Source organism: Coregonus lavaretus (assembly GCF_964263955.1).
Source record: "Coregonus lavaretus genome assembly, chromosome: 17".
In the NCBI taxonomy this organism is placed as follows: Eukaryota; Metazoa; Chordata; class Actinopteri; order Salmoniformes; family Salmonidae; genus Coregonus; species Coregonus lavaretus.
In genome coordinates, this window is record NC_140004.1 from 48,557,527 (window position 1) to 48,573,051 (window position 15,525).

The 15,525-nt window shown below is 48.8% G+C and overlaps 1 protein-coding gene across 1 annotated transcript in view; it reads left to right on the plus strand.

Annotated features, from left to right (window-relative positions):
• Positions 1–14,713, plus strand: part of tmem8b (transmembrane protein 8B) — a gene marked incomplete at both ends in the record, with an annotated part of 101,356 nt that extends 86,643 nt beyond the window's left edge. Inside the window, 2 exons of the mRNA XM_084180430.1 lie at positions 1,076–1,192; positions 14,372–14,713. Coding sequence (XP_084036556.1) covers positions 1,076–1,192; positions 14,372–14,713 — 459 coding nt within the window. The remainder of the gene's footprint in view (positions 1–1,075; positions 1,193–14,371) is intronic.
• Positions 14,714–15,525: the final 812 nt, after the last annotated feature.

Sequence of the window (15,525 nt, forward strand, 5' to 3'; positions counted from 1 at the left end):
TGAGATGAAGAAATATTGAGAGAGAGAGAGCACCTCAGCCACAGAACTCAGCCACTAATCAAATCACACATGTCAGACTGGCGAGGAGAGCTTTGTTTGTGTTAGTGAGTGATTGGGATGTGCTGTATACTGCCCACTGCTGCAGCCAGCTCTCAACCCTGGCCTTTACCTCATGCCAACTGTGGTCCTCAGGGGTCACAATTATCACAATTATAAATCTGTCTCTGTTTAACCCTCTCTATCCTCTCTGACTGTCTGTCTGTCTGTAGGTGTTTAACCCTCTTTCTCCTCTCCAGGTGCTGTACCTGGTCTGTAGGTGTTTAACCCTCTCTATCCTCTCCAGGTGCTGTACCTGGTCTGTAGGTGTTTAACCCTCTCTCTCCTCTCCTCTAAAGGTGCTGTACCTGGTCTGTAGGTGTTTAACCCTCTCCTCTCCTCTCCAGGTGCTGTACCTGGTCTGTAGGTGTTTAACCCTCTCTCTCCTCTCCTCTCCAGGTGCTGTACCTGGTCTGTAGGTGTTTAACCCTCTCTCTCCTCTAAAGGTGCTGTACCTGGTCTGTAGGTGTTTAACCCTCTCTCTCCTCTCCAGGTGCTGTACCTGGTCTGTAGGTGTTTAACCCTCTCTCTCCTCTCCAGGTGCTGTACCTGGTCTGTAGGTGTTTAACCCTCTCTCTCCTCTCCAGGTGCTGTACCTGGTCTGTAGGTGTTTAACCCTCTCTCTCCTCTCCAGGTGCTGTACCTGGTCTGTAGGTGTTTAACCCTCTCTCTCCTCTCCTCTAAAGGTGCTGTACCTGGTCTGTAGGTGTTTAACCCTCTCTCTCCTCTCCAGGTGCTGTACCTGGTCTGTAGGTGTTTAACCCTCTCTCTCCTCTCCTCTAAAGGTGCTGTACCTGGTCTGTAGGTGTTTAACCCTCTCTCTCCTCTCCAGGTGCTGTACCTGGTCTGTAGGTGTTTAACCCTCTCCTCTCCTCTCCAGGTGCTGTACCTGGTCTGTAGGTGTTTAACCCTCTCTCTCCTCTCCAGGTGCTGTACCTGGTCTGTAGGTGTTTAACCCTCTCTCTCCTCTCCTCTAAAGGTGCTGTACCTGCTCGGGGCCATGTCTCTCTCCATGGCTCTCCAGTTGGACCGTCACGGCCTGTGGAACCTCCTGGGACCCTCTCTCTTTGCCCTGGGCATCATGGCTGTAGCCTGGGTAAGAATGACCCTAACACTTACATCCTAGACCTCTCTCTCTGTCTCTCTTTCTCTCTCTCTCTCTCTCTCTCTCTCTCTCTCTCTCTCTCTCTCTCTCTCTCTCTCTCCTCTCTCTCTCTCTCTCTCTCTCTCTCTCTCTCTCTCTCTCTCTCTCTCTCTCTCTCTCTCTCTCTCTCTCTCTCTCTCTCTCTCTCTCTCTCAGCATGAAGCAGACCTAGGGCCAGTCTGAACTGTCCCCTAAACTGTTCTGACACACACACACACACACAACATAAAACTCTAATTTATGGTTGGAGTGGCGCGGCCCAAAGTGTGCCTGCCTGTCTCTGGAACACGCGGTCAGGGCCTGCGTTGCCACACAATGCAGGTAGATTTAGTTATTGGCGGGTAAGAATGTCTATTTCACAAGCCACGTAGGCGGGTGGTCAATATGCAGGGCATTACATTTGCATTTGCGGATAAAAATAAAGTAAAAAGTTAAGGATGAGTTGCGAGTTGTGATTTATAGCAGAAAATGCTGCAGTAGCTGTTTTCAAAGTATTTCGCACAAAGAAATCTATATCCCACCTCGCGCAGCAACACTGCCTGGCTGGGGAGCTTTGTTTTAATAGATTCATTTTTGGAGATGCTACACGCATAAAAGTTGATCTAATTTACTCTAAAGTGAAATGAGACTTTGTCCTCGTATTTCTTGGCTATTTACATTGTTTTTGTTCACAAGCTAGTTTGCTGCTTCAACTGATAGCGAAGCGCTCTACTACTAGTCAGACACATGACAAGACTCCAGTGGCCTGTTACCACGGTAACCTCCCACCCTTAAAGTGGCAGCTGAACATTTGTCTCATCTGATATTTCGGTTAAAAGACTGAAATTCTGCAATATATCACATTACTTCTTACTAATAATTGATTTGTTTTAGAAACATTAAGCATGGTCATTCGTTTTTATTGGGTGGTTCTTGATGTAATTATGTCCAAAAAAGATATTTTGGCTGGTAAAGATCTGAGTGGCTGGTCAATCTTTCCATCTACCTGCCACGGTGGCAGGTCGACCAATAAGTACATTTTAGGCTTTGCTATGTATTCTGGGTATTCTGTATTAGGATGGGAGGACATTAAAAGTTGAAAAGCTTCATGTTTAAAAAGTAAATCAATAAACTCTCAGCTTGAAATGCGAAAAATGACTTCAGGTCACTGTGCTTTTAGAGAGACGGTCCCATTGGCTAACTCAGTTGCCGGAGAGGAAGGAAATCTGCTCAGGGATTTCACCGTGAGGCCAATGGTGACTTTAAAAGAGTTACAGAGTTTAATGGCTGTGATATGAGAAAACTGAGGATGGGATCAACAACATTGTAGTTACTAAACAATACTAACCTAAGTGAAAGGTCTGATTTAATTATTACTGAAACAGGATACAAGTGGAAAATATAAAGTTGGAGGCCCCTTTCACTTCAGTGTTATGATGCAACAATTCTAGCAAAAATGTATAGTGCATAGAATTAAAAAGGTTTTGTCGGACATTATTCATCCTAATCAGACAGGTTTTTTAAAAATGGAATATACATTGGAGATAATATAAGGCAAGTACTGGAAACAATAGAACACTATGAAAAATCAGGTAAACCAGGCCTGGTATTCATAGCAGACTTCGAAAAGGCATTTGATAATGTACAACTGGGGGTTTATATATAAATGCCTGGAGCATTTCAAATTTTGGAGAATCTCTTATAAATTGGGTTAAAATCATGTATAGTAACCCTAGGTGTAAAATAGTAAATAATGGCTATTTCTCAGAAAGTTTTAAACTGTCGAGGAGTGAAACAAGGTTGTCCACTATCGGCATATCTATTTATTATGGCCATCGAGATGTTAGCTATTCAAATCAGATCCAACAATAATATCAAGGGATTAGAAATCCAGGGCTTAAAAACAAAGGTGTCATCGTACGCTGATGATTCATGTTTTCTTTTAAATCCACAACTTGAATCCCTCCACAGCCCTCATAGAGGATGTAAATACATTTTCTAACCTCTCTGGATTACAACCAAATTATGATAAATGTACTATATTACGTATTGGATCACTAAAAAATAAAAAATGTACATTACCATGTACAGTTGAAGTCAGAAGTTTACATACACTTAGGTTGGTGTCATTAAAACTAGCTTTTCAACCACTCCACAAATTTCTTGTTAACAAACTATAGTTTTGGCAAGTCGGTTAGGACATCTACTTTGTGCATGACACAAGTAATTTTTCCAACAAATGTTTACAGACAGATTATTTCACTTATAATTCACTGTATCACAATTCCAGTGGGTCAGAAGTTAACATACATTAAGTTGACTGTGCCTTTAAACAGCTTGGAAAATTCCAGAAAATGATTTCATAGCTTTAGAAGCTTCTGATAGGCTAATTGACATCATTTGACTCAATTAGAGGTGTACCTGTGGATGTATTTCAAGGCTTACTTTCAAACTCAGTGCCTCTTTGCTTGACATCATGGGAAAATCATAAGAAATCAGCCAAGACCTCAGAAAAGAAATTGTAGACCTCCACAAGTCTGGTTCATCCTTGGGAGCAATTTCCAAATGCCTGAAGGTACCACGTTCATCTGTACAAACAATAGTATGCAAGTATAAACACCATGGGACCACGCATCCGTCATACCGCTCAGGAAGGAGACGCGTTCTGTCTCCTAGAGATGAACGTACTTTGGTGCGAAAAGTGCAAATCAATCCCAGAACAACAGCAAAGGACCTTGTGAATATGCTGGAGAAACAGGTACAAAAGCACAGTAAAACGAGTCCTATATCAACATAACCTGAAAGGCCGCTCAGCAAGGAAGAAGCCACTGCTCCAAAACCGCCATAAAAAAGCCAGACTACGGTTTGCAACTGCACATGGGGACAAAGATCTTACTTTTTGGAGAAATGTCCTCTGGTCTGATGAAACAAAAATAGAACTGTTTGGCCATAATGACCATCATTATGTTTGGAGGAAAAAGGGGACGGCTTGCAAGCTGAAGAACACCATCCCAACTGTGAAACACGGGGGTGGAAGAATCATGCTGTGGGGGTGCTTTGCTGCAGGAGGGACTGGTGCACTTCACAAAATAGATGGCATCATGAGGAAGGAAACTTTTGTGGATATATTGAAGCAACATCTCAAGACATCAGTCAGGAAGTTAAAGCTTGGTTGCAAATGGGTCTTCCAAATGGACAATGACCCCAAGCATACTTCCAAAGTTGTTGCAAAATGGCTTAAGGACAACAAAGTCAAGGTATTGGAGTGGCCATCACAAAGCCCTGACCTCAATCCTATAGAAAATGTGTGGGCAGAACTGAAAAAACGTGTGCGAGCAAGGAGGCCTACAAACCTGACTCAGTTACACCAGCTCTGTCAGGAGGAATGGGCCAAAATCCACCCAACTTATTGTGGGAAGCTTGTGGAAGGCCACCCGAAATGTTTGACCCAAGTTAATCAATTTAAAGGCAATGCTACCAAATACTAATTGAGTGTATGTCAACTTCTGACCCACTGGGAATGTGATGAAAGAAATAAAAGCTGAAATAAATCATTCTGTCTACTGTTATTCTGACATTTCACATTCTTAAAATAAAGTGGTGATCCTAACTGACCTAAAACAGGGAATTTTTACTAGGATTAAATGTCAGGAATTGTGAAAAACGGAGTTTAAATGTATTTGGCTAAGGTGTATGTAAACTTCCAACTTCAACTGTAGTTTACCTATAAAATGGTCTGATGGTGATGTGGATATACTCGGAATACATATCCCAAATGAAATACATGATCTCACTCCAATACATTTTAATAGAAAGTTAGCAAAAATAGATAAGATCTTGCTACCATGGAAAGGTAAATACCTGTCAATTTGTGGAAAAATCACCCTGATTAACTCTTTAGTATTATCCCAGTTTACCTATTTGCTTATGGTCTTGCCTACGCCTAGCGTACAGTTTTTTTAATTATATGAGAAAAAGATTCCATTTTATTTGGAACGGCAAGCCAGACAAAATTAAACGGGCCTATTTTTATAATTAATATGAATTCGGAGGACAGAAATTATTAAATATTAAAGCATTAGACCTATCACTAAAAGCTTCAGACATACAAAAGTTATACTTAAATCCAAACTGGTTCTCTAGCAAATTAGTAAGATTGTCTCACCCAATGTTCAAGAATGGCCTTTTTCTCTTTATTCAGATTACAACCTCTCACTTTCAGTTATTTGAAAAGGAAATAATCTACCAAATATCACTATTTCTAAAACAAGCCATAGAAAGTTGGTTGCAATTTCAATTTAATCCTCCAGAAACTACTAATTGATAAAAAAAACATTTTTTGGGGGACAAAATGTTTAAAAAAGGTATAATCTTCGTAAATTATATCATCGGTAGGACTGGTGGAGTTATGTCGCACATGCAGCTAACAAAAACATATGGAAATGTCTGCTCTACCCAAAATTACAACCAAATAATATGCAGCATTACCTCAGAAATGGAAGAGGAAAGTGGAAGGGGGAAAAAGTAAGGAACTTGTCTGTCGGCCTTGCATTAAAGAACATATTTGGTTAAAGAAAACTGTGATAAATAAAAAAGTATACCAGTTTCATTTAAGGACCAATGGATTGACAGCCATCCCATATAGATTGCAAAATAGCTCAAAAAAGCTCAATTTTAGTCTCATCTGACCAGAGTACCTTCTTCCATATGTTTGGGGAGTCTCCCACATGCCTTTTGGCGAACACCAAACGTGTTTGCTTATTTTTTTCTTTAAACAATGGCTTTTTTCTGGCCACGCTTCCGTAATGCCCAGCTTTGTGGAGTGTACGGCTTAAAGTGGTTCTATGGACAGATACTCCAATCTCCGCTGTGGAGCTTTGCAGCTCCTTCAGGGTTATCTTTGGTCTCTTGTTGCTCCTCGTGGCGACCCGAGTGGTGCAGTGGTCTAAGGCACTGCATCGCAGTGCTAGCTGTGCCACTAGAGCTCCTGGTTCGAATCTCTGTCGTAGCCGGCTGCGACCGGGAGACCCATGGGGCGGCGCACAATTCGTCCAGGGTAGGGGAGGGAATGGCCGGCAGGGATGTAGCTCAGTTGGTAGAGCATGGCGTTTGCAACGCCAGGGTTGTGGGTTCAATTCCCAAGGGGGACCAGTATGAAAAAATAAATAATAATGTATGCACTCACTAACTGTAAGTCGACTAAGAGACTAAAATGTAGCATGTTTTTGGACACAGGTCCAGGAATGGCTAAAGGATTGCAATATTTACCTGGAGTTAACGCCATGCTTTACCAACTGAGCTACATCCCTGCCGGCCATTCCCTCCCCTACCCTGGACGACGCTGGGCCAATTCTGCGCCGCCCCATGGGTCTCCAGAGCCTGGATTCGAACCAGGATCTCTAGTGGCACAGCTAGCACTGCGATGCAGTGCCTTAGACCACTGCGCCACTCGGGAGACTTAGTTCAGATACCAGAAAGGGTTTTAAATAATCAGAAATAACACCACAGAATTACTATTTACAATACCCCTATCTACATGGAAAACTGTGGCGGAATGATATCGATGCGATTTAATGGGAGTAAATACTGGATCAACAAGGCACACGGAAAATATCCCGGCGATAAAAAAAAATACTAGGAGCTCCACCGAGCTTCACTAACCTCACAATAAACAATCACACACAAAGACAAGGGGGCAGAGGGAACACTTATACAGGTACTGATGAGGGGATATGAACCAGGTGTGTGTGTAATAAACAAGACAAAACAAATGGAATGATGAGATGAGGAGCGGCAGTGGCTAGAAGGCCGGTGACGACGAACGCCGAAGCCCGAACAAGGAGAGGAGGCAGCTTCGGAGGAAGTCCTGACATGAATGGAGCTGAAGGATGGGACTAATAACAACTGACAAAAACTAATAACAACAAGATAACTAATGTAAAGCATACTGTGTCCATAATAAGTATATAGGTTATAGGTTGAGAGCTTTTGTGAAAGAGCACAGTTAGAAAGATATGGCATATAGAAGCAAACTGGATGGACATCATGAAAATGATCGGAGAGGTTGAGGGTAGAGGAAGTTCAGGAGTAAAAACAAATAAAATAGAATTATTGTAAAATTGACTGTGTCCATAAAATGTATATAGTATGTATAAGCTGGAAGTAGAGGCCTAAGCATTGTTGTTCACTAGTTTACTCCAATTAGGGAAGGGATGGTGGGGTTAGAAAGTAATAAATGGAAATATATTTTTTTTAAGGAAATGTATATGTATATGTATGTGTATATATGTATGTATATATGTATGTATGTGTATGTATAGTGGGGAGAACAAGTATTTGATACACTGCCGATTTTGCAGGTTTTCCTACTTACAAAGCATGTAGAGGTCTGTAATTTTTATCATAGGTACACTTCAACTGTGAGAGACGGAATCTAAAACAAAAATCCAGAAAATCACATTGTATGATTTTTAAGTAATTAATTTGCATTTTATTGCATTACATAAGTATTTGATCACATACCAACCAGTAAGAATTCCGGCTCTCACAGATCTGTTAGTTTTTCTTTAAGAAGCCCTCCTGTTCTCCACTCATTACCTGTTTTAACTGCACCTGTTTGAACTTGTTACCTGTATAAAAGACACCTGTCCACACACTCAATCAAACAGACTCCAACCTCTCCACAATGGCCAAGACCAGAGAGCTGTGTAAGGACATCAGGGATACAATTGTAGACCTGCACAAGGCTAGGATGGGCTACAGGACAATAGGCAAGCAGCTTGGTGAGAAGGCAACAACTGTTGGTGCAATTATTAGAAAATGGAAGAAGTTCAAGATGACGGTCAATCACCCTCGGTCTGGGGCTCCATGCAAGATCTCACCTCGTGGGGCGTCAATGATCATGAGAAAGGTGAGGGATCAGCCCAGAACTACACGGCAGGACCTGGTCAATGACCCGGGACCACAGTCTCAAAGAAAACCATTAGTAACACACTACGCCGTCATGGATTAAAATCCTGCAGCGCACGCAAGGTCCCCCTGCTCAAGCCAGCGCATGTCCAGGCCTGTCTGAAGTTTGCCAATGACCGTCTGGTTGATCCAGAGGAGGAATGGGAGAAGGTCATGTGGTCTGATGAGACAAAAATAGAGCTTTTTGGTCTAAACTCCACTCGCCGTGTTTGGAGGAAGAAGAAGGATGAGTACAACCCCAAGAACACCATCCCAACCGTGAAGCATGGAGGTGGAAACATCATTCTTTGGGGATGCTTTTCTGCAAAGGGGACAGGACGATTGCACCGTATTGAGGGGAGGATGGATGGGGCCATGTATCGCGAGATCTTGGCCAACAACCTCCTTCCCTCAGTAAGAGCATTGAAGATGGGTCGTGGCTGGGTCTTCCAGCATGACAACGACCCGAAACACACAGCTAGGGCAACTAAGGAGTGGCTCCGTAAGAAGCATCTCAAGGTCCTGGAGTGGCCTAGCCAGACCTGAACCCAATAGAACATCTTTGGAGGGAGCTGAAAGTCCGTATTGCCCAGCGACAGCCCCGAAACCTGAAAGATCTGGAGAAGGTCTGTATGGAGGAGTGGGCCAAAATACCTGCTGCAGTGTGTGCAAACCTGGTCAAGACCTACAGGAAACGTATGATCTCTGTAATTGCAAACAAAGGTTTCTGTACCAAATATTAAGTTCTGCTTTTCTGATGTATCAAATACTTATGTCATGCAATAAAATGCAAATTCATTACTTAAAAATCATACAATGTGATTTTCTGGATTTTTTTTGATTCCGTCTCTCACAGTTGAAGTGTACCTATGATAAAAATGCAGGGCATTACATTTGCATTTGCGGATAAAAATAAAGTAAAAAGTTAAGGATGAGTTGCGAGTTGTGATTTATAGCAGAAAATGCTGCAGTAGCTGTTTTCAAAGTATTTCGCACAAAGAAATCTATATCCCACCTCGCGCAGCAACACTGCCTGCTAAAAATTACAGACCTCTACATGCTTTGTAAGTAGGAAAACCTGCAAAATCGGCAGTTTATCAAATACTTGTTCTCCCCACTGTATATACAGTGAGGGAAAAAAGAATTTGATCCCCTGCTGATTTTGTATGTTTTCCCACTGACAAAGACATGATCAGTCTTGCATTTTAATCATTCAGAGATCTGCAATAGTGTTCTGAACTTCTGTTTTTCGATACTGTGCACATAGTGAATTGGTAGCCTAGGAGACAACAGGCAAGATGACTTGGGTTTGTTAAGGGTCTGTTAGAGGACAGCCACCAAGGACAGACTGACAAAGCAGAGCCCATCTGTTAGAACAGTGTGTAGGTGATGAGGAGGTTGAGCCAAGGTAAAGGACTGTGTTTAACATGGAAAACATTTTCCTTTATTTCACTGCAAGGATTGAGTGCCGACCTTCCTCTTTTCATGAGGGACTGTGTAGAAAAACACACAGAGAGAGAAAAGAGTTAACAGAAAAGAGCAAAGTATTCAGTGACAGGGACAGGCTCTCTGGTCTCTGGTCTCTACTTGGCTGATCTCAACAAGAACATCCTCACTTTCCATTCCACTTCTAACAGTTAGCAGAGATACATGTTTTAGTCCATGAATCCTATATGTGCTGAGAAGTTACGTTTATAAACGAGAACATGCTCGATCCATTTGTGAACTAAACGTTGTCATCATAAATAGTTCATAACAAGGTCAACAAGCATTTCTGAAAGTGTATAAGCATATAATAAATGATCATTATATTCTGTAGTCACTGGGACCTAATGTTCTCCCAGTAGCAGCAACTAGTGTGATACTGAGACATGACCAAGACAACTGAGACTGAGATCACTGAGACTGAGATCACTGAGACTAAGACTGAGATCACTGAGACTGTCTCCCCCCTCTCCCTCCCCCAACTGTCTGTGTCTCCCCTCTCCCTCCCCCAACTGTCTGTGTCTCCCCTCTCCCTCCCCCAACTGTCTGTGTCCCCCCTCTCCCTCCCCCAACTGTCTGTCTCCCCTCTCCCTCCCCCAACTGTCTGTGTCTCCCCTCTCCCTCCCCCAACTGTCTGTGTCTCCCCTCTCCCTCCCCCAACTGTCTGTGTCTCCCCTCTCCCTCCCCCAACTGTCTGTGTCTCCCCTCTCCCTCCCCCAACTGTCTGTGTCCCCCCTCTCCCTCCCCCAACTGTCTAACTGTCTCCCCCCTCTCCCTCCCCCAACTGTCTGTGTCTCCCCTCTCCCTCCCCCAACTATCTAACTGTCTCCCCCCTCCCTCCCCCAACTGTCTGTGTCTCCCCTCTCCCTCCCCCAACTGTCTAACTGTCTCCCCTCTCCCTCCCCCAACTGTCTGTGTCCCCCCTCTCCCTCCCCCAACTGTCTAACTGTCTCCCATCTCCCTCCCAAACTATCTAACTGTCTCCCCCCTCCCTCCCCCAACTGTCTGTGTCTCCCCTCTCCCTCCCCCAACTGTCTAACTGTCTCCCCTCTCCCTCCCCCAACTGTCTGTCTCCCCCCTCCCTCCCCCAACTGTCTGTCTCCCCCCTCTCCCTCCCCAACTATCTAACTGTCTCCCCCCTCCCTCCCCCAACTGTCTGTGTCTCCCCTCTCCCTCCCCCAACTGTCTAAAAGTCTCCCCTCTCCCTCCCCCAACTGTCTAACTGTCTCCCCTCTCCCTCCCCCAACTGTCTGTGTCCCCCCTCTCCCTCCCCCAACTGTCTAACTGTCTCCCCTCTCCCTCCCCAACTGTCTAACTGTCTCCCCCCTCCCTCCCCCAACTGTCTGTGTCTCCCCTCTCCCTCCCCCAACTGTCTAACTGTCTCCCCTCTCCCTCCCCCAACTGTCTGTCTCCCCCCTCCCTCCCCCAACTGTCTGTCTCCCCCCTCTCCCTCCCCCAACTGTCTGTCTCCCCCCTCCCTCCCCCAACTGTCTAACTGTCTCCCCCCTCCCTCCCCCAACTGTCTGTCTCCCCCCTCTCCCTCCCCCAACTGTCTGTCTCCCCCCTCCCTCCCCCAACTGTCTGTCTCCCCTCTCCCTCCCCCAACTGTCTGTGTCTCCCCTCTCCCTCCCCCAACTGTCTGTGTCCCCCCCTCTCCCTCCCCCAACTGTCTGTGTCCCCCCCTCTCCCTCCCCCAACTGTCTGTGTCCCCCCCTCTCCCTCCCCCAACTGTCTGTCTCCCCTCTCCCTCCCCCAACTGTCTGTGTCCCCCCTCTCCCTCCCCCAACTGTCTGTGTCCCCCCCTCTCCCTCCCCCAACTGTCTGTGTCTCCCCTCTCCCTCCCCCAACTGTCTGTCTCCCCTCTCCCTCCCCCAACTGTCTGTGTCTCCCCTCTCCCTCCCCCAACTGTCTGTGTCCCCCCCTCTCCCTCCCCCAACTGTCTGTGTCCCCCCTCTCCCTCCCCCAACTGTCTGTCTCCCCTCTCCCTCCCCCAACTATCTAACTGTCTCCCCTCTCCCTCCCCCAACTGTCTGTGTCCCCCCTCTCCCTCCCCAACTATCTAACTGTCTCCCCCCTCCCTCCCCCAACTGTCTGTGTCCCCCCCCCCTCCCCCAACTGTCTGTGTCTCCCCTCCCCCTCCCCCAACTGTCTAACTGTGTCCCCCCTCTCCCTCCCCCAACTGTCTGTGTCTCCCCTCCCTCTCCCCCAACTGTCTGTCTCCCCCCTCTCCCTCCCCCAACTGTCTGTGTCTCCCCTCTCCCTCCCCCAACTGTCTGTGTCTCCCCTCTCCCTCCCCCAACTGTCTGTCTCCCCTCTCCCTCCCCCAACTGTCTGTGTCTCCCCTCTCCCTCCCCCAACTGTCTGTGTCTCCCCTCTCCCTCCCCCAACTGTCTGTGTTTCCCCTCTCCCTCCCCCAACTGTCTGTGTCCCCCCCTCTCCCTCCCCCAACTGTCTGTGTCTCCCCTCTCCCTCCCCCAACTGTCTGTCTCCCCTCTCCCTCCCCCAACTGTCTGTGTCTCCCCTCTCCCTCCCCCAACTGTCTGTGTCTCCCCTCTCCCTCCCCCAACTGTCTGTGTCTCCCCCCTCTCCCTCCCCCAACTGTATGTGTCTAACTGTGTCTCCCCTCTCCCTCCCCCAACTGTCTGTGTCCCCCCTCTCCCTCCCCCAACTGTCTGTGTCTCCCCCTCTCCCTCCCCCAACTATCTAACTGTCTCCCCCCTCCCTCCCCCAAATGTCTGTCTCCCCCTCCCCCTCCCCCAACTATCTAACTGTCTCCCCCCTCCCTCCCCCAACTGTCTGTCTCCCCCCTCTCCCTCCCCCAACTGTCTGTCCCCCCTCTCCCTCCCCCAACTGTCTGTCTCCCCCCTCCCTCCCCCAACTGTCTAACTGTCCCCCCTCTCCCTCCCCCAACTGTCTGTGTCTCCCCCCTCCCCCTCCCCCAACTATCTAACTGTCTCCCCCCTCCCTCCCCCAACTGTCTGTGTCTCCCCCCTCTCCCTCCCCCAACTGTCTGTGTCTCCCCCCTCTCCCTCCCCCAACTGTCTGTGTCCCCCTCTCCCTCCCCCAACTGTCTGTGTCTCCCCTCTCCCTCCCCCAACTATCTAACTGTCTCCCCTCTCCCTCCCCCAACTGTCTGTGTCTCCCCTCTCCCTCCCCCAACTGTCTAACTGTGTCCCCCCTCTCCCTCCTCCAACTGTCTGTGTCTCCCCTCTCCCTCCCCCAACTGTCTGTGTCCCCCCCTCTCCCTCCCCCAACTGTCTGTGTCCCCCCCTCTCCCTCCCCCAACTGTCTGTCTCCCCTCTCCCTCCCCCAACTGTCTGTGTCCCCCCTCTCCCTCCCCCAACTGTCTGTCTCCCCTCTCCCTCCCCCAACTGTCTGTGTCCCCCCCTCTCCCTCCCCCAACTGTCTGTGTCCCCCCCTCTCCCTCCCCCAAATGTCTGTCTCCCCTCTCCCTCCCCCAACTGTCTGTGTCCCCCCTCTCCCTCCCCCAACTGTCTGTGTTTCCCCTCTCCCTCCCCCAACTGTCTGTGTCTCCCCTCTCCCTCCCCCAACTGTCTGTGTCCCCCCCTCTCCCTCCCCCAACTGTCTGTGTCCCCCCTCTCCCTCCCCCAACTGTCTGTCTCCCCTCTCCCTCCCCCAACTATCTAACTGTCTCCCCTCTCCCTCCCCCAACTGTCTGTGTCCCCCCTCTCCCTCCCCAACTATCTAACTGTCTCCCCCCTCCCTCCCCCAACTGTCTGTGTCCCCCCCCTCCCTCCCCCAACTGTCTGTGTCTCCCCTCCCCCTCCCCCAACTGTCTAACTGTGTCCCCCCCTCTCCCTCCCTCAACTGTCTGTGTCTCCCCTCTCCCTCCCCCAACTGTCTGTGTTTCCCCTCTCCCTCCCCCAACTGTCTGTGTCCCCCCTCTCCCTCCCCCAACTGTCTGTGTCTCCCCTCTCCCTCCCCCAACTGTCTGTGTCTCCCCTCTCCCTCCCCCAACTGTCTGTGTCTCCCCTCTCCCTCCCCCAACTATCTAACTGTCTCCCCTCTCCCTCCCCCAACTGTCTGTGTCCCCCCTCTCCCTCCCCCAACTGTCTGTGTCTCCCCTCTCCCTCCCCCAACTATCTAACTGTCTCCCCCCTCCCTCCCCCAACTGTCTAACTGTCTCCCCCCTCCCTCCCCCAACTGTCTGTGTCTCCCCTCTCCCTCCCCCAACTGTCTGTGTCCCCCCTCTCCCTCCCCCAACTGTCTGTGTCCCCCCTCTCCCTCCCCCAACTGTCTGTGTCTCCCCTCTCCCTCCCCCAACTATCTAACTGTCTCCCCCCTCCCTCCCCCAACTGTCTAACTGTCTCCCCCCTCCCTCCCCCAACTGTCTGTGTCCCCCCTCTCCCTCCCCCAACTGTCTAACTGTGTCCCCCCTCCCTCCCCCAACTGTCTGTGTCCCCCCTCTCCCTCCCCCAACTGTCTGTCTCCCCCCTCTCCCTCCCCCAACTGTCTAACTGTGTCTCCCCTCTCCCTCCCCCAACTGTCTGTCTCCCCCCTCCCTCCCCCAACTATCTAACTGCCTCCCCCCTCCCTCCCCCAACTGTCTGTGTCCCCCCTCTCCCTCCCCCAACTGTCTGTGTCCCCCCTCTCCCTCCCCCAACTGTCTGTCTCCCTCCTCCCCCTCCCCCAGCTATCTAACTGTGTCTCCCCCCTCTCCCCCAGCTATCTAACTGTGTCTCCCCCCTGCCCCTCCAGACGGTGCGTACAGTGCGACGGCGGCGCTGTTACCCTCCAACCTGGAAGCGCTGGGTGTTCTTTCTGTTCCCGGGGACGATGATCGCCGTTTCAGCCGTGGCGCTCTATGCCTTCGTTGAGACAGAGGACAACTACTTCTACATACACTCTATCTGGCACATGTTGATCGCAGGCAGCGTGGGTTTCCTGCTCCCGCCCCGCGCCAAGACCCACGCCAAGGTCACGCCTCTGAAACGTCGGAGGGGGTGTGGCTACCAGCTGTGCGTCAACGAGCATGAGGAGATGGGATTGGTGGATCCGGTCCCTGCCATAGTCGCTATCAATAGTATTAGTATCAGCTGATACCTGAGATTACTAACTCTGACTGACTGTACCAGCTGAGGATAGGTTCTAGCACCTACTGACTGACTGTACCAGCTGGATATGGGATCTAGCACCTACTGACTGACTGTACCAGCTGAGGATGGGATCTAGCACCTACTGACTGACTGTACCAACTGAGGATGGGATCTAGCACCTACTGACTGACTGTACCAGCTGAGGATGGGATCTAGCACCTACTGACTGACTGTACCAACTGAGGATGGGATCTAGCACCTACTGACTGACTGTACCACCTGAGGATGGGATCTAGCACCTACTGACTGACTGTACCAACTGAGGATGGGATCTAGCACCTACTGACTGACTGTACCACCTGAGGATGGGGTCTAGCACCTACTGACTGACTGTACCAACTGGGGATGGGATCTAGCACCTACTGACTGACTGTACCACCTGAGGATGGGGTCTAGCACCTACTGATTGACTGTACCAACTGGGGATGGGATCTAGCACCTACTGATTGACTGTACCAACTGGGGATGGGGTCTAGCACCTACTGACAGACTGTACCAACTGAGGAGTTGATCTAGCACTAACTCTGACTGACTGTACCAGCTGAGGATGGGATCTAGCACTAACTCTGACTGACTGTACCAGCTGAGGATGGGATCTAGCACTAACTCTGACTGACTGTACCAGCTGAGGATGGGATCTAACACTAACTCTGACTGACTGTACCAGCTGACCTACTAACTGTCTTACTGACTGACTTTCTGTCTGACTTAATTACTTACTTTCTTACTGGCTGGCTGACTGGCTGGCTGGCTGGC